At 32.4% G+C, this 18,055-nt stretch overlaps 1 protein-coding gene across 5 annotated transcripts in view; it reads left to right on the top strand.

The window, feature by feature from the left end:
• The window catches only part of LOC105255414 (kinesin-like protein KIF13B), a 31,188-nt gene extending 13,756 nt beyond the window's left edge, over positions 1 to 17,432 (top strand). The window contains exons 3-29 of one of the 5 annotated variants that reach the window (XM_011264685.3): positions 512 to 675; positions 1,926 to 2,194; positions 2,327 to 2,574; positions 2,656 to 2,776; positions 2,840 to 3,052; positions 3,230 to 3,487; positions 3,582 to 3,831; positions 3,953 to 4,095; positions 4,174 to 4,521; positions 4,813 to 4,989; positions 5,089 to 5,614; positions 5,706 to 5,930; positions 6,022 to 6,288; positions 6,408 to 6,590; positions 7,548 to 7,739; positions 7,812 to 8,105; positions 8,202 to 8,344; positions 8,682 to 8,850; positions 10,451 to 10,468; positions 12,536 to 12,610; positions 14,093 to 14,244; positions 14,419 to 14,752; positions 14,837 to 15,093; positions 15,255 to 15,438; positions 15,648 to 15,845; positions 15,934 to 16,110; positions 16,194 to 17,432. In XM_011264685.3, the coding sequence (XP_011262987.1) occupies positions 512 to 675; positions 1,926 to 2,194; positions 2,327 to 2,574; positions 2,656 to 2,776; positions 2,840 to 3,052; positions 3,230 to 3,487; positions 3,582 to 3,831; positions 3,953 to 4,095; positions 4,174 to 4,521; positions 4,813 to 4,989; positions 5,089 to 5,614; positions 5,706 to 5,930; positions 6,022 to 6,288; positions 6,408 to 6,590; positions 7,548 to 7,739; positions 7,812 to 8,105; positions 8,202 to 8,344; positions 8,682 to 8,850; positions 10,451 to 10,468; positions 12,536 to 12,610; positions 14,093 to 14,244; positions 14,419 to 14,752; positions 14,837 to 15,093; positions 15,255 to 15,438; positions 15,648 to 15,845; positions 15,934 to 16,110; positions 16,194 to 16,285 (5,677 nt within the window). In that variant the 3' untranslated portion in view covers positions 16,286 to 17,432. Of the gene's footprint in view, positions 1 to 511; positions 676 to 1,925; positions 2,195 to 2,326; positions 2,575 to 2,655; positions 2,777 to 2,839; positions 3,053 to 3,229; positions 3,488 to 3,581; positions 3,832 to 3,952; positions 4,096 to 4,173; positions 4,522 to 4,812; positions 4,990 to 5,088; positions 5,615 to 5,705; positions 5,931 to 6,021; positions 6,289 to 6,407; positions 6,591 to 7,547; positions 7,740 to 7,811; positions 8,106 to 8,201; positions 8,345 to 8,681; positions 8,851 to 10,450; positions 10,469 to 12,535; positions 12,611 to 14,092; positions 14,245 to 14,418; positions 14,753 to 14,836; positions 15,094 to 15,254; positions 15,439 to 15,644; positions 15,846 to 15,933; positions 16,111 to 16,193 lie in introns of all 5 variants that reach the window. The other 4 variants (XM_011264686.3, XM_011264684.3, XM_011264687.3 and 1 more) reach the window with 4 other exon arrangements.
• The last annotated feature ends 623 nt before the right edge of the window (positions 17,433 to 18,055 follow it).

The raw sequence follows: 18,055 nt of genomic DNA, 5'->3' as shown, positions 1-18,055 counted from the left end.
AAACGTTATCACATATATAAATTATTACAACAATTTTTATTACGCAAACAATATTTATTATACAAATTATCTTTAATGCCTTGCTATTAATTAAATTTTTGATATTTTTTCCGACAATTCTTTTTTCAACAAAAATTGCCTTTTAATGATCTTTTAATAATATACTTATAAGAAATATTTTATGTAGTGTAATATATATTTTTACAAAATTCTAAAGATATATTTCTTTCATTTCTCGATCAACTTATTTCGCAAAAATAGAATTTTATTTCCTTTTCTCTTTTCTGAGCTAATTGAAGTTGAGACATGACTGAAAATCAATAACAACGTGCCATTTTCGCGATCATTTTTGCTGATAATACAAAGGTGAAGTGATATTTGAAACAGGAAAACTATTTTGATTTCTATAAAACATGACATTCTCTTGACGTATAAACGTGTTTCGATGTGCAATCCATTGCTGACGATTTTATATAACGATAATTATTTTATTATTTTATCAATGTTGTAGGAACAAGCCGAAAACTTTCGCTTTCGACCACTGTTTTTATTCCCTGGAACCTGGAACGGAGAATTTTGCGAGTCAAGAGGTCGTTTTCGATGCCTTGGGCCGTGATATTTTGGACAATGCATTTCAGGGTTACAACGCCTGTATATTTGCCTACGGACAAACCGGTATGTATTTGAGTTCACTTCGGCTATTATTGTTCTTGCGACAATTCAGGGCTTTTAAATCAAGTATTTTAAAAACGTGAGACGATAGAAATGATGCGGCAGTTAATCGCACAAGCAGAGTGTAATGCGGCAAATAATGCAATTAGTCGGTCGGTTGGGTCGTCGATAAACGATTGATTTTCTCGGGGACAAGACATTGACCTACGACGCAAAACAAAGCAACAACAAGCTCTTTATATAGCAATCTACATATGCAAAAGAAGAGGCACGAAAGGAAAAATTCGCAGCTCACTGATTAAGAGCAGTTGCCCAGAAAACGAAAGACAGAAGAGCTTCCATTTCTGTGGCAATCGCATCTATTGAGCGAGATTCCAACATCACTCTGGAATCGTATTACTATATAACTGTGTTAAGTAGCGGCATTAAGTGTGAAGTCTGGATAGCTATGGTTAAGAGCAATTGCCCAGAAAGCGAACGACTCGGATTCGATTTCTGATCCAGCCACTTGCGCCTCACATATATTTCTAATCCACAAATATTATTTACTAACAATTATTTGTTGGGCTGAAAAATGTGTGCATGCTCTACACACATATACGTTAGTACTGCTATGGATGAATTGCTATTCTGTCACTTGTTGACCGAGTCAGCGTAGATACGCCTTATCTCCTCCCTCACATACATTCCTACCTTCATATAAAATGTGATGCTCTTATTTGTGTAATATTAATTAAAAATGGTTAGGTTTATCTAGGATTTGTCACTTGTTGCCTTATAGTTCCTCTCTTAGTGAGAACTTAGTCAGTTTGTTAAGATATATATTAATTATTAATATATATTAATTAATATAATTTAATAATTAATATTATTATTAATTTAATTAATTAATATTATAAATTAATAAATTAATTTTATTAGATTAATAAATTAATATTATAAAATTCTTAATTTAATATCAGCTAGATAATACTTTAACATATCAGTTGATATCATTCTAGCTATTTTTCGTGTGAAAAATTTTCGTGTTACTTTTTTATATGTTAATGATTTAAAATACATAACTTATTAAAGTATTATTTATTATTATAAAATTTGTGCTCTTTTCTCTTAAGGCTTACTGGCAATAATCATCATTTCTATAATAATAATCATACATATTGTAATTTGAACTCTATTATTATTATATTTGATTGAGAAAGATGAGATTTTTGATATAATATCGTCATCACACATTATACGTGTTCTTGTAGGTTCCGGAAAGTCTTACACAATGATGGGTAGTGGCGACAACAAAGGGATAATACCACGCTTGTGCGACAATCTCTTTGATATGATAGCGAAACAACAAAGTTCCGAGCTCACATACAAGGTCGAGGTTTCATATATGGAGATCTACAACGAGAAAGTGCATGATCTCTTGGATCCAAAGCAGAACAAACAATCGCTCAAAGTCAGAGAACACAATGTCCTGGGGCCCTACGTAGACGGACTCAGTCAATTGGCGGTCACTTCTTTTCAGGTGACTTTCTTTCGCCTTCTCTCTATTATTAGATAATTGTGAATAATTTTGCCGAATTCAAAATGTATATTATTATTCATTCATTCACGAATTCAATTATTATTCATTCATTCCGTATTCAACTGATGTTAGGATATCGACAATCTTATGGCGGAAGGTAACAAGTCGCGGACGGTCGCTGCGACGAATATGAATTCCGAGAGCTCTCGTTCGCATGCCGTATTCTCGGTAATCCTCACACAGACACTAACTGATTCGAAAAGCGGGGTCAGCGGGGAAAAGGTCTCGCGAATGAGCTTAGTGGATTTGGCTGGGAGTGAAAGGGCTGTGAAAACTGGAGCAGTGGGTGATAGACTTAAAGAAGGAAGCAATATTAACAAGTAAATATCTTTTGAACCTCGTAGAAATGTTCTCCCATTAATGTGAAAATGAGAAGCGTAACTAAGATTGACTTGTAATAGGTCCCTAACGACGTTGGGTCTAGTCATTTCGAAATTGGCGGATCAGAATTCCGTCAACAACAACAAGAAGAAGGATAATTTTGTGCCGTACAGAGATTCGGTCCTTACATGGCTCTTGAAGGTATATTTTTCTCTTTCCCGTCTGTGCCTTTTGATTGTCGGATACATCTTATGAAATTTTTAGGATAATCTTGGTGGCAATAGTAAAACTGTTATGGTGGCCACTATATCGCCGGCCGCAGACAATTATGAAGAAACGTTATCGACTCTCCGCTACGCCGATAGAGCGAAGAGGATAGTCAATCACGCCGTAGTTAATGAAGATCCTAATGCCAGAATTATTCGTGAACTCAGACAAGAAGTTGAAACCTTAAAGGAAATGTTGTTACATGCCACAGTAAGAGAATCTTTATTATATTATTTACTTGATTACTAAATCATTTATTATTATATTATTATATTATATCATTTACTTGATTACTATATTATATATATATATATATATATATATATATATATATATTTATTTATTAAATAAATATAATTGTATACGTAAATTTTTTTAATTATTCAGGGATCGATCGTCGGCCAACAACGCACAGACATTACGGAAAAGTTATCGGAATCGGAACGATTGATGAAGGAAATGTCACAAACATGGGAAGAGAAACTAGTGAAGACCGAGAGACTGCAGCATGAAAGGCAACACGCTCTCGAGAAGATGGGAATAAGTGTACAAGCGTCCGGTATTCAAGTAGAAAAGAATAAATACTACTTGGTTAATTTAAACGATGATCCAAGTTTGAACGAATTATTGGTTTATTATCTCAAGGTGAGTAATATATGTATATATTATTAACTATATACTTGTCACGTTTATATTTGTCTCGCATATTGATGATAATTCAATTCTGTCTGAATTTCAGGAAAGGACTCTCGTAGGCGGTCGTTCGGCTAAGACAGAACAGGATATTCAATTGCATGGCTTGGGTATACTACCGGAACATTGCGTTATCACGATAGAAGAATCAGGTCTGTATATGACGCCGTTGAATGGTGCTCGATGCTTTGTCAACGGTACGCAAGTCGTAGACAAGACTCTATTACAACATGGCGATAGAATCGTTTGGGGAAACCATCATTTCTTCAGAGTGAACTGTCCAAGGAGCGCTACAGGTGCGATTCAATTTCATAATAAATACATATATATTGATTTTATAATAAGAAAGAATATTGATTTCACGAAGCACAAACAAATAACACGTGTATTTCTGTATCGCCGTATTCTATTCTGTAGCAATCAATAGCGAACCGCAAACTCCCGCACAGAACATCGATTACAACTTTGCCAGAGAGGAGCTTATGCTTAACGAACTTTCAAACGATCCGATTCAACGGGCAATTGCAAGACTGGAGAAGCAACACGAGGAAGATAAGCAAGTACGTATTTTATTGCATCGCTTTAATAAGCATCGGGCTAACAAAACACATACTTATATCTATTGTACATATATGAAGGTCGCTCTTGAAAAGCAGCGACAGGAATACGAACGACAGTTTCAACAGCTGCGCAACATATTATCTCCCTCTACGCCGTATTCGCCTTATGTACCATATGATCCTTTGAGAGGTAGTCAAAGTGGAAAGCTCCCGGCTTGCACACCAACGACGCAAATGCGCGTCGAGAAGTGGGCACAGGAACGAGACGAGATGTTCAAGCGGAGTTTGGGTCAATTGAAGACGGACATTTTAAAAGCCAATGCGTTGGTACAGGAGGCTAATTTCCTCGCGGAAGAAATGGGCAAACAAACGAAATTTAGCGTCACCCTACAGATTCCTCCGAATAATCTAAGTCCGAATAGAAAGGTAAACTAGCGGAATTAAATTACTACTTCTTTTATATAGCATCTTTTTGAAGCATTATTTTTGCTCATCATTCGTATGCAATTTTTTATTATTTACACGCTTATTCAATTTAATTATGTATAATTGTTATCACTTATAAGTTTTTATTTCTATCGATTCATTTTACATATCTTTACAATTACTATTAATTGTGTATGTTACTTTTCTTTTTTATCTTTACTTTTATTTTTCTTTTCTGTTTTTTTAATTTATGTTTTTTTTGTTTTTTTGTTCACACTCTTCGATATGTAGAGTGTATTTTTTCAGCGGGGTGCATTTGTCAGTGAACCCGCAATTTTAGTGAAAAGAACGAATACGGGTAGTCAAGTATGGTCTATGGAAAAACTAGAAAATAAACTGGTCGATATGCGAGACATGTACGAAGAACGAAAAGATCCTCACAATTGTCAACGATTACCTGCGATTAAGGTAATACATGTGTGCACGGAATAAAAAATATTTAAATTTTTCTACAAATTTCGAAACATGTCCTCACACAAATTTTTCTCTTTATCCTTTTTTTTACAGGATGAATTGCCAGGAAAAACACAAGATCCATTTTACGAATCCCAGGAGAATCACAATCTTATCGGCGTCGCAAATATTTTCTTAGAAGTGCTATTCCATGACGTACGGTTAGATTATCACACTCCAATTATTAGTCAGCAAGGAGAGGTCGCTGGTCGACTGCAAGTCGAGATAAGTCGCATATCCGGGCAATTTCCTCAAGATCGAATTTGTGAGGCCGCTTCAGAATCTTCCGCGGACTCGACATCCTCCGAACCGGAGGATTATTCCGGAGGATCTAGCCACATTACTTGTCGCGTAACGATAAAACAGGCCACCGGTTTACCCCTCTCGTTAAGCCATTTTGTGTTTTGTCAATATATGTTTTGGGGTCATCCGGAACCGATAGTGGTACCGCCTATGGTAAACGCCGATCTACCCAACTCGAATTGCATCATCGGACAGAGGGATTCATTGGCATTTAAGTTTGATCATACAAAGGATTTCACCGTACCCATTACAGAGGAATTTATGGAACATGCCTCAGGTAAAATTTATATGTTTTTGTATCTATGTGTTATTGTTTTCATGAACGAATAGATTGCTTCAGTTACTCATGCTATTTGTCATGTATATAGAGGGAGCGTTGAGTATAGAAGTATGGGGCCATCGCAGTGCAGGTTTCTCGCGTAGTAAACCTGGATGGGAAGTGGAACAACAACAATTAGCGAAAGCTAGATCGCTCGCTGACCGATGGTCGGAATTAACGAGAAAAATCGAATTGTGGGTGGAAATACAAGAACTCAACGAGCAGGGAGAATATTCGCCCGTCGAGGTCGCCGTGAAGCAAGATACGTGTACGGGTAAGAATGTTTACAATTATTATGTTATTTAATATGTTGAAATATCGTTTTACTTATATATTGTTAAATAATTATTGATTTTGTTTCTTAGGTGGCATTTATCAACTTCGGCAAGGCCAACAACGTCGGATACAAGTACGAGTAAAACCGGTACAAAATTCCGGAACCCTACCGATTATCTGTCAATCGATATTGAATATAGCCGTTGGAAGCGTTTCCGTACGAAATCGACTACAAATTCCGTTAGATAGCTATCAAGACGAGGACCTGAGTATATTAAGAGAAAAATGGAGCGACGCTTTAATGAGAAGACGACAGTACCTTGATCAACAGATTCAGAAACTCATTAATAAACAAGGTATTGAATATTATCTCGATGAAAAATCCATATACATAGAAATTTATTTTTCTTCTATCTATTCTTTCTATCTATTTGTCGTTCACACATTCTTTTTCCATTTTTGTATATTTCTGTAGATAAAACGGAACAAGACATGGAGCGAGAACAAAGTCTAGTCGATCAGTGGGTTAGTCTTACGGAAGAACGGAATGCTGTTCTGGTTCCTGCGGCAGGTTCAGGTATTCCTGGTGCTCCTGCCGATTGGACTCCTCCTGCAGGGATGGAACCTCATATCCCTGTATTATTTCTCGATCTCAATGGTATTGCAAAAAAAATATACATATACATACACAATATGCAGGGTGTCTCAAAAGTCCCGGACCGGTCGAATATTTCATAAACTATGCACTTTAGAAAGAAATGTTTCAGACAAAAGTTGTATGGCTTGAAGGGGGTCATCAGAAAGTGGCAATGATTTGACATGGGAGAGTGATTTGAAAGTTACGTGAAGATCACCGTCAATTTCTTAAATGGAACCTCCTATTTTTTATTACATATTCGTGTAGCTTATCTCGAGAGCTTTCCAAAACACTATAATAAAGTATTTCTTCATTGAGTACTTTTCGAGTTATGTATGAGGCTTGAAATCATTTCTTAATTTTACAAACCGTAAAATATCTTGTGAAATATTCATTTTTCGATTATCTTACCTTAATAATTTTATGTACAAAATAATGAGAGGAATCAATTGGTGTAAAGAAAAAACATAGTTGTTTTTAAGAAAAAAATATGTAATTTGCAATTAACAATTACATGTTTTTTTTTAAAACAACTATGTGTTTTCTTTACTCCAATTGATTCTTATCATTATTTTGTACATAAAAATATTAAGGTAAGATAATCGAAAAATGAATATTTTACTAGATATTTTATGGTTTATGCAAAATTAAGAAATGATTTCAAGTCTCATAACTCGAAAAGTACTCAATGAAGAAATACTTTATTATAGTGTTTTGGAAAGCTCTCGAGATAAGCTACACGAATATGTAATAAAAAATAGGGGATTCCATTTAAGAAATTGACGGTGATCTTCACGTGACTCTCCCATGTCAAATCATTGCCACTATCTGATGGCCCCCTTCAAGCCATACTTTTGTCTGAAACATTTCTTTCTAAAGTGTATAGTTTATGAAATATTCGACGGTCCGGGACTTTGGGACACTGTATATATCGATATGTTTGATTTATTAATACATCCATCTTGATAATCGTTATAGCTGATGATCTCTCAACGCATCAATCGGGAGAGGAAGTGTCAGTGACAGGATTGAACTCGATTCTACCTAAGGAACATGGGAATAAATTTTATAATCTACCGATTATTCGGCATTTAGAGAAAGACGTATGTGCCATCGCCGCTTGGGATTCTAGTATACACGATAACGTACATCTTAACAGAGTGACTGATGGTATTTTTTAGTTCTTAACATTTGTTACGATCAAACAATTAGCGATCTATTTTAATGACTTCTCATTTTCAGCCAACGAAAGGGTGTTTTTAATCTTAAAGACTACTGTTCGCTTGTCGCATCCAGCACCGATGGATCTTGTGTTGCGGAAAAGATTAGCTTTAAATATATACAAGAGACAGAGTATTACGGATAGAATTTTCAAGAGAATCGTTCGAATCGATTGCTTAACGCAAACCGGCGTCACTTACGAGGTAGTTTCAAACATACCAAAAGCGAGCGAAGAATTAGAAGATCGCGAGAGCCTGGCGCAAATTGCTGCCAGTGGCGAAGATAATAGTTTATGCGATGGAGAAACTTATATAGGTGCGAATTATAAAAACTTCATAATTATATATTCCGAGAGTATCTTAAAATTAATATTTCCATATTAATCATGATTTTTTGATCACATTTCTATAGAAAAATATACTCGCGGCGTCTCAGCTGTCGAAAGTATATTAACATTGGATCGATTACGACAAAGTGTTGCTGTAAAAGAATTGTTACAAGCACAAGGCCAGCCACTGATGCGCAAAACTGCAAGTGTTCCAAACTTCTCGCAGGTATTATTACCTCCTTGATGTATTGGATGTATTATATATATATATTTTTTTTTTTAATTTTATAATTTGTTGTTCTTTATATAAATTTTATCGAATAAATTTTGCAACATTTCTCAAAGCCTCTCTTTTAACCTTTTATTATCAAAACGTGAACTAATTTCTACTGAAATATTATCTCTTATTCTATCTTAATTTGAAAACTTCGAATTTTTTCTATTTTTTGCATGTATTTTCTTCTCTATCTATTTAATCCTTTTTTAATTTCTTATCTATTTAATCCTTTTTTAATTTCATCACGTATATAAATTCAATAAAAAGATTTTCATCGTATTTATAGATTATGAGATTCGATACATCGATGGACTCGTTGAATGTTACTCGTTCGGAAAGCGTAACAGATCTTAATACAGAAATGAATGGTCTCCCACATCCGCGACGCGCATCCATAGGTCATACAAGAAATGACGAAAACTTCATATCTGCACCGCCAAAACCATTTGGAATTGGTAAGCATATCTTTTATTTATTTTATATTAATGTCAGAATCACATAAATGAATAGAGATAGACACATTCTATGATTTCTTAATTTTGTATATGCATCTCTCTCTACATACATTTTAAATTATTAGATTTATGCTGTCATTGTTAAGTGCAAAAATATGAGAAATATATTTTCATAGCTTATAATATGTTATGCTTGTAAAGCAGGATTGTTTATGAAATCATAGAAAGAGAAAGATCACAAATAGATATCGTGATACACAGCTCCATTCATCCATGGACATGCGTTCATTCATTCATGTAATCATTCATAATCATTCGTAGTAATCCATTTCATTTTCAAAAGATACATAGATATTTCCAAGAAATCTATAACATTTAAATATAATATTAAGAAAAACAATTTTTATAAAATGCTCTTGGCTAATATACAAAAATGCTGTTAAATTTATTGTTAGAGATGGATTACTTCTAATAAAAAAAAATCAATAAGTTTTAATATGATTTTACTTTAGATCTCAAATATTTATATGCAAACTCGTCGTATATATTGAATGCAATATTTAGTTTGCTTAAGTTACTATAAAATTTTTAAATTAATGCTTAAATAAATTTAATAGCATCGTGTTTTTTTAATAGGGATTTTAGTTTTAGATTAAATTTTTATTTATGTTGAAATCACATTTCATTGCAATGATTTGCTTTTATGAGTTTTATTCAATGAAAAATCAGTAATTTGTTTCTGAAATGTGGCTTATGCAGTGTTTTCGATATTTCACTTTGGCTATGACGGTTTATATTTTCCCTATCCTAGTTTTGATTGTCTCAAGCTCCATTCGGGATGTTAATTTTATAATCATAAAAAATCATTTTACTTTTTTGAAATTCATATCATTCATCATTAGTATGTACTCTTTATGTGTGTGTCTGTAAGATTCTTATTGATTATAAATTATAAAGGCATAAAATATTGAGTACTCTATAAAATTTACAAAAATAAAAAAAAGTTGTCATGAATAACATAAATTAAAGAAAAAAAAATGAAACAAATATTATATAAAATATTAATGACACACTTTAAAGAGTTTACTGCTATCATTTAAGATAATTGATTAAGCTCACATCACTTGAAAATATTTGATATATAACTTCAATTTCATTATTAATATAATCACTACACTAAAATTTTTTATTATAATTCTAGCTTCTGTCACATTGTTATGTCATCGAGCTATGTTCAACTTGATAATTCACATGACTTTAGTGTGTATTTGTCATATATATATAAATGTATATAAATAAATAAATATATTTAATATATTTATATATATAATCTCATAAAAATTTTAAAAATATTCACTTTATGACACAAAGATAGTTGAGCATGGTAAAATTTACTCTCCCAAAATTTGCCTAGTGTTTTAGCAGCTACATTTAAGCGCGCTCCACCACTTATTATACAATAAATAAAACACCAACAAACTTTGATTAATGAATTCTACAGCAAAATTAATGAATGTCAACTAATTAATGTATGCAACTAATCTGTTCCTCTGTTTAACTCTACGTCTACTACTTCTACAACTATTTCGGCCCACGCAAGGCTCCATTCTCAACTCAGGTAAAATGGAGTCTTGATTTGATATTTAATTGATGCCATATTGTGGCAATGACAATTAGTACATATGTCTCGTGAGTGGTTGAGTCTGTTTGTCTTTTTGTTTCAAAGTTCGCCTTATAGTATATATCAGAGAGACATTATTTGTAATAGTAATGTTCAGAATAAGAATGCGTTTTGAGGGTCAGTATATGTTTCCGTAAGTGTCACTTGTTCGATTGTTTAGTTGACTTAAAAAGAGTTTAGCGTTACCATACCGAGAAGATTGCCTTGACGTTTTTTTTTTTTTCGTTTCAATTGAATGCAATTTCATTGCGTCAACATTATGTTTCAGTCCCCTGCTTATTGTTAGTTTGCATGCGAATGCATTTTTTTGTATGCAGTTTAGTACATAAATCAACGAATTTATTTATTAAATTGTTTGCTTTTCTTATATTTTATATGGTTAATTGATATTGCTATTTTATATATGTTATGGTTCACTTTGTTCAAATGTAAAATATAATATTAACAAGCAACTATGTGTGTATATGTACATACATATATGCACATGCGTGCCGTGTCGTCGCACCGTTTTGTGCCAAAGTCATCACATAGAAATCATTTTCATATATCCATATATCTATTATCATAATTCGTAATACAATATAATTCTTAAAACCTTATCTTTTATAGCCTTTTGATAAATCAAGATGATTTCTATAATGATCCCTGATAATTTGTTAAATGTATTCCTGCGCGGACCAATTTAATTGCATTTAACAAATTAATTTATTATAAAGCGTGTAAAATAATCAATGATTGAAATGTTGCATTATATATATGAAGAAAATTGCAACGTCTCAATCTTTATTTCATATATAGTATATAGTATATACATATATATATATAAACTTTGAATGTGCTATTGAGCAATACTCTAGGCAGGGAATAGAAAGTTTATTGTAATATACATGTAAATAAATATTTAATATTTTTATAATTGATATATATTGAAACTGAGGATTATTCTGTGTCTAAACGCAAAATGATGTCATTCAATATTTAAATTTATCACTATCTTCATGATGTAAAATTAATTTATTATTATTAATCTATTATTCGTTTAATTTGTATTTTATATTAATGATTTAACCGGAAAAAAAATTAAGCGGAATAAAGAGACGGAATAAATCTCTTACATGCAAGCAAAAAATGGAGTCGGGAATCTGTAAAAATCAATTTTCGAAATAATAATATTTCGAAATAATAATAAATATCTCCCTCTTGTTTATCTTATAAAAAGAGATTCAGTTTAAAGTCAGGGATATATTTTTATAAATGTAAAATTAACTATAGATAAAAGTAATGGAAAAGCTGAAAGATTAAGGCTTAGTTATGCATGGTATCACAATTTAAATATAGTGTAGCATGTATATGGTTAAATCATATAGTCTATATATTATTAGTTTTTATGTAATAGCATATAAAAATACATTAAAAGTCTAAATAAGATAATTACTACAATACTGCTACAATAAAATTAAACAATAAAATTACATTATTATCTTCGACTTTAAACTAATCATCTTTAAAAACTTAATTTTAAATTCATTATGCGCGTCATCGAATTATGTGCGTAGTATTCATTTATTCATTTATTATTCATCTATCATCATGAAGATAAGCGCATACATATAGACATATTTCGAACACGTGCATCTTGAATTTGCAAATGCAATGGCGAGTTATTAAAATTATTATTGAAATGAAATATCATAAAATCAATAAAAGGAAAGGAACACATGTATGAAATATCATAAATATTGATGTTAAAATTGATAGGACTGCGATGTGACATGAACATTTGATGGAATTTCCGTATTAGAATGCGCGTTAGATGATGTTCATTATCTGTCTACTTGGTTCACTATCCAGTGTCTTGCAGGCATGATTTGTGATATATTGTAAAAATGTCTATAAAGTTCATATAAAAATCTATGAAGCTCGCCATTATGAAAAAGAACGTAATATTAATTAATCGGGAGATAAGAAAAAACAAATATAATCAGTATATCTGTCTCCTTTCAGCGAGACCAACTTTCCTGAATCTGAACCTGAATCTCAACTCATTGACACGTCTTCAACAGTCTACCTCTGCCAAGTGTAGGTGACACGTCGTTGTCGATCATCCTTTTAAACTCATCTTTTCATAACTGATCCCAAACATGTTATCGAAAGAAAGCCAAATTAAAATAATACAGAGTGTCTACTTTTTTCTTGAAAAAATTGGAAAATTTCAGAGATTTCTTTTTTGTATCTAGAAACATCAAGGAATTCTCATGAAATTTTTAAAAAATTTAAAAAAATTGTTTTTAATAATTTTGCTCTTATAAGAGTCGGTCAATTCAATTATATTGTATATTTAAAATATAAATACATATCATCTTTCTGTTTATATATTCAATATTTTAACAAAATATTGAATATGCCATATATATCCTTTATTTTTAATCTTATTTTTTTTAAAAAGGAAAATATTGTGCAAATAAAAAATATTTATCTCACGGAAGCAATTCAGTTTTTCAGTACATTTTCAAATCTAGCATTTGAAACTTAAGTGATTTTGTGTTTTTTCTTCGTATGAATGAAAAACACCAGAAACTACATATGATAAAAAAATTATTTTAAAACTTTGGACCAAAGAATCTTTAAAATATTCTCTTTAGCTGAAATTTTGAATAAAAATAACTGAAAGATTAAGAAATTTTTTTACAAAATTTAAATAGACACTTTAAATAATATTAATTCTCAAGAAGAATTCTAGTGTAGAAAAGAGAGTAGTAGAAGTTTGAAAGGATGAACTCGGTCATATTTATAGTGTAGTCGATTTGTTTAATTTCAATTATTAGAATTAGTATAGCACATTAAAGAGTAGTGATTGGATTGATAGTAGTGATTTTTCGTTTTATTTTAGGTGTTTTATTTTAGATAGTTTGTGAATTCACATAATCGCCGTTAAATCACCGTTATTACTGCATTGAAAGTGCAGTATACAATATTATATATGTCGAACGTTTTTTGCTTATAAAATTACCTTTTAACCATTTTGTAATTTATTTCTTTATTTCAGGCTGCATATTCTACGCTTTTTCTTTTTTTTCTTGAATTGCTTGATATCAATTATCTGAAACAAGAATTTATAATTCGCAAAACTTAAAAAGTATAAATGATTGAACAATCACCTATATTATTATTGATGTCAGACTATTAATGTCAGAAAATATAAGTAAGCGTAGAATATGTAAGATACTTTCTGTTATATTTTGGAAGTGCATGGATGATTTTTTACATTTATTTATATGTATATCAGAACCGACCTGGCACCTTTAATATAACGTTTGTATAATTCATAAATCCACCAATATCCATTAATATATGTTAAAATAACAATATAACATATAATATATATAATGTATATTGTTAATAGCAAATTATTTTGCAGAAATAATATAATTGAAATAAAAAGTCACTATATTTATAACGGCCAGATCGGCCCTGATGTTTAACAGTATAATATGCTTGTGTTGAAAAAAAATATTCTTTATCGTCAATCACATGTTATCAATTTAATTGTGTTGGTTGTAGCATCTCCAAATATAGTCAGTAGCAAACTGGGTCCTCGTATGACCACGTTGCATGAAGAAACATCAAATGTTGGAAATCAAGCGTTTACTCCCATCAATGACGATGACGAGGAGAAAAGCGACGCCGATTATTCTGAATATGAGGCATATCAGGTAATCTATATAATTCAAATGTTATTTAAATAGCAAACTAAGTCATGAATAAAATGTATGATAAATTATACTGTATATTATTATGTCAATTTGTTGATTTATTAGCAGAGTCAGCTATTGTGTGATAAAATATCCAAGTATATAATGCTATCGAAATTATGTAATTGCGTTCAGGCTCCACCAAAACCGACAAAGCCGTTAACTTCTTCACGCACACTGGATTCTTTGGTTGAGTTACAATCGACCAAAATCAACACGCCAAGTATGAGTAGTAGCGGTTACGGTTCTCAGGCTGTCTCCACGACAAACTTAACGTCAGAAGATTCCATTTCCATTAAATCCATCAGCGTTGATGAGACTCCGGATCTCGAGTATCGCAATCCTATCGATAACAAAAAACCTGAGAAAATGGATAGTTCTCTCGTTGAAGAAACGCCCGAGGAATATCTGGGCGAAGTAAACTCTGCATTGGATAACTTGGATATCTCACAGAGCGCTTGCACAGAAGGTTAGTTGTTGAGAAATGATTATTTCAAACGTCCATACATTGTTTTCTGTATTATATATGTAATTTTTCCTTTTTACCTTTTAGAATATACCAGAAAAAATTTGGAAGAGACAGGAGCATATGTGGATACTGACATCGATAGCCCAGTTTCTTCTACAAAGAGCGAAAGTGAAACTAATAGCAATTTGATTCATATCGAAACTCGAAAGAAAAGTACACATGATCAGACTTTTGACGATAGGAGGAAAAGTGTAATGGAAATCAGCCAGACATCTAATTCGGGAGATGATAGTCCTACAGAGGGGACCTCGGTCGTACATACCAAACTGCCACCTGGCAAAGTGAGCATTTTATATTTTGTATTATACAATATTAATGATTTTAAAAGAGAGAGAGAAAGAGAATGTGTGCGTGCACAAATGTATCATTCAAAGAATTAATGCATTTTTCTTGGATTTTCAAAGGCTTTAATAATTTCTTAATTTCATTTTGATTCTTTCAGGTCGTGCGAAGAAAAAAGACTTGTAGCGGTACAGGAAGGCCTACCAGTTCACAGCATAGAGCTTCGTTTCCTATGGTCCGTCCACAACTTTCCGAGAGTAAGGCTGCAGCACGTTTGGAACAAACGCTACAATCTAATATGCCATATGAAAACGGTGACAATAGTTCTTCGGAGAGAATCGATGGTACTAATTCAAACAATTAATTTTCACGGCGTTTTCATTTTTCCAAAATTATTCGAATTAAGATTGCAATTTCAATTCATTTCTGTCTGAGAGATTTTTCGAGTTTTTATATTTTGAATTTTGAATTGTGCATCATATGTCCGCAACTTTTCTTTTATTAGACCTTAATATATATTTTCGTAACTTTTCAAAAAAATTTTTTACAGCAGATGATGTAAGCGACAAAAGTTCGGCTTTTGGTTCAAGACACGATTTAACTCGAGTGGAAACTCTTTTACCAGACTGGGTCGTCGTTGGTGAATCAGTTTTGGTTCGTCCTTACAGTTATTCCGGAGTCATAGCATATGTTGGCCCCACAGAATTTGCATCTGGAAATTGGATAGGAGTTGAACTTGACGCTCCAACTGGTGCTAATAATATATATAATTTTCTTGTAATAACTTTATTACTTTTCAACCATAGATTATATAAGGTATGTCTTCTATAATGTTTCAGGCAAGAATGATGGTGCTGTTAATGGTCATAGATACTTTACCTGTAGACCAAAATGTGGTATATTTGTTAAAGTGGATAAGCTAATTCAAGATAGACGGGGACGAGCGCTTAGAAGCTACACCAAGCAGGAACCTGCACCAGCACCATCCGCGTTAATGCGCAGGAGCGTTAGCAAGGGTAACTTTGCGTTAAATATTTTATGACGTAAATACGTCACTATTCAAGCGATATTTATTAAGAAAATATTGTCTCTCTTATAGGGGAAGGCTTACATTCCTTGCACCGAAGTCGTAGTCGAGGAGAAGGCCTCTCTACAGCAGGTACACTACGTTCTTTTTCACGCGGCAAATAAACGAATCGTACAGCTTCGACATTACTTCATGTTGGTAAAAGCCACTACATAAGTATCCTAATTGCTGCATGCCTATGATATGTGTAGCAGCAATGTTTCAGTCCTTTAGACATTTATAGGGCAGCTATTGATTATTCTCAAAGTAATACTTGAAATATTAGGTCATTAATGTGTTATAACCCCTACACGAAGTGGGTTGTTTTCGACTCGGATCATGCTGCGTAAGTGGTGTATCTACTTTCGAGAAGATGGTGGATGATCGATACATTGTCGTTATGTATCGAAAGTCAGCAATGTTTATTCACATTTATGAGCATTCCACAATTTTAATCACGACTGGAAGCATTTGTTTCACGCGAGAGGAAAGAGCATAATTGTGTGCGATTTAATTGTACATTTTAAAGGAATCAAAAGTCAACGTGACATCTTTTCTTTTACTCTGTGTATGTCAATCCGAGATATGTGACGATTACAATTTCATGTACATATTCCATGTAACAGTACACATATTTTGCATTTATGAAATCGGTCCGTGTTGACGCGATGGATACGATAATAATAAATCGATTTAAATATTGGCTTTTTCATACATCATCATTGGATTATACACTTTCCAAAATTACCTCATGGTAATTACACACTCTTGGAAAAGTGCCCAATGAAAGGACGAAAATGTCAAAAGACACTTTACATATATTTTACCGCGTTGTGTAGATTATTTAAAGATTTTATATGTATACAATTGTTTCATATATTGTATTTTTTTAGCGCGATTATGTATGTTAAGTTCCTTTTTATTGTAACATACATCTCTTCTCACCGTTACCCTATTACACGAATATGACACACGTTAATTTATACATTCTAAATGCATATTGCATTTTTGGAAATTGCAAACTGATCCTTAAATGCCGTAGTTAATTGATTTAAGAGACAAGTTGCAAATGTCCAAAGATACAACGTCCAAGTTGTCAACGTCGAGTCGCAATATTAGGTTTAGGTAGTAGAAAAACTATATAATATATATATACATATACATAAATGAGCTTGCTTTATTGTATTAATTGCATAGCTATATATTCATTCGATTTTTTGATGAACGTCTGGGTTGCCGACGTCTCACTTTACGTCTACGGACATGGCAACATAAACATTAGCAAATAATCTATACACATTTCATATTTCTCTTTAATGATTCGCGCATTATCAAGTAACAGTTATTCCCATCTTGAGAAATTAAATTTATCTTTATTCCAAAAGCTACTACACATAATCACGACCCAAAATGATGAGAATTGTTAGATTTCCCTCTTAATTCATGGAATAGATTGTGTCGTAAAAAAGGAATACGAAGAAAAAGCTAAAAAATAAGCACTTAACGACTTAAGGTTACTCGGTAACATTTGCCCAAATTGTGAAAACAACTCCTCTGTCCAATTAGAACAATACTTATATTATCAATAATGAATATATATTGCTGTATGTAATATTTATTGAATATAATAATAATCGCCACGCGCGGCACGGTGTTTCCTTAACGTGATAGGCAATTGCACCGTTTTTATATAAATGACAATTACCTCCACGAGAAGGAAACATTGTAATCTTGCAAGGCATCTGTCCATTTTTGGTAATCGAGATTGTTGAGGAAGAAACACAAATTATAAGACTCCACGTGTCAGAATGATGCTTGCCCGGCATGCAATAATGTTAATAAATTCTTCGTTTTGATTATACGTTCTCGGTTTTTGCATTATTATATCACAATCG

This window comes from Camponotus floridanus, unplaced genomic scaffold (assembly GCF_003227725.1).
Source record: "Camponotus floridanus strain SB8 unplaced genomic scaffold, Cflo_v7.5 scaffold8, whole genome shotgun sequence".
NCBI classification, from domain to species: domain Eukaryota; kingdom Metazoa; phylum Arthropoda; class Insecta; order Hymenoptera; family Formicidae; genus Camponotus; species Camponotus floridanus.
The sequence above is the reverse complement of the archived record's forward strand: the minus strand, read 5'-3'. Positions and strand labels throughout refer to the sequence as shown.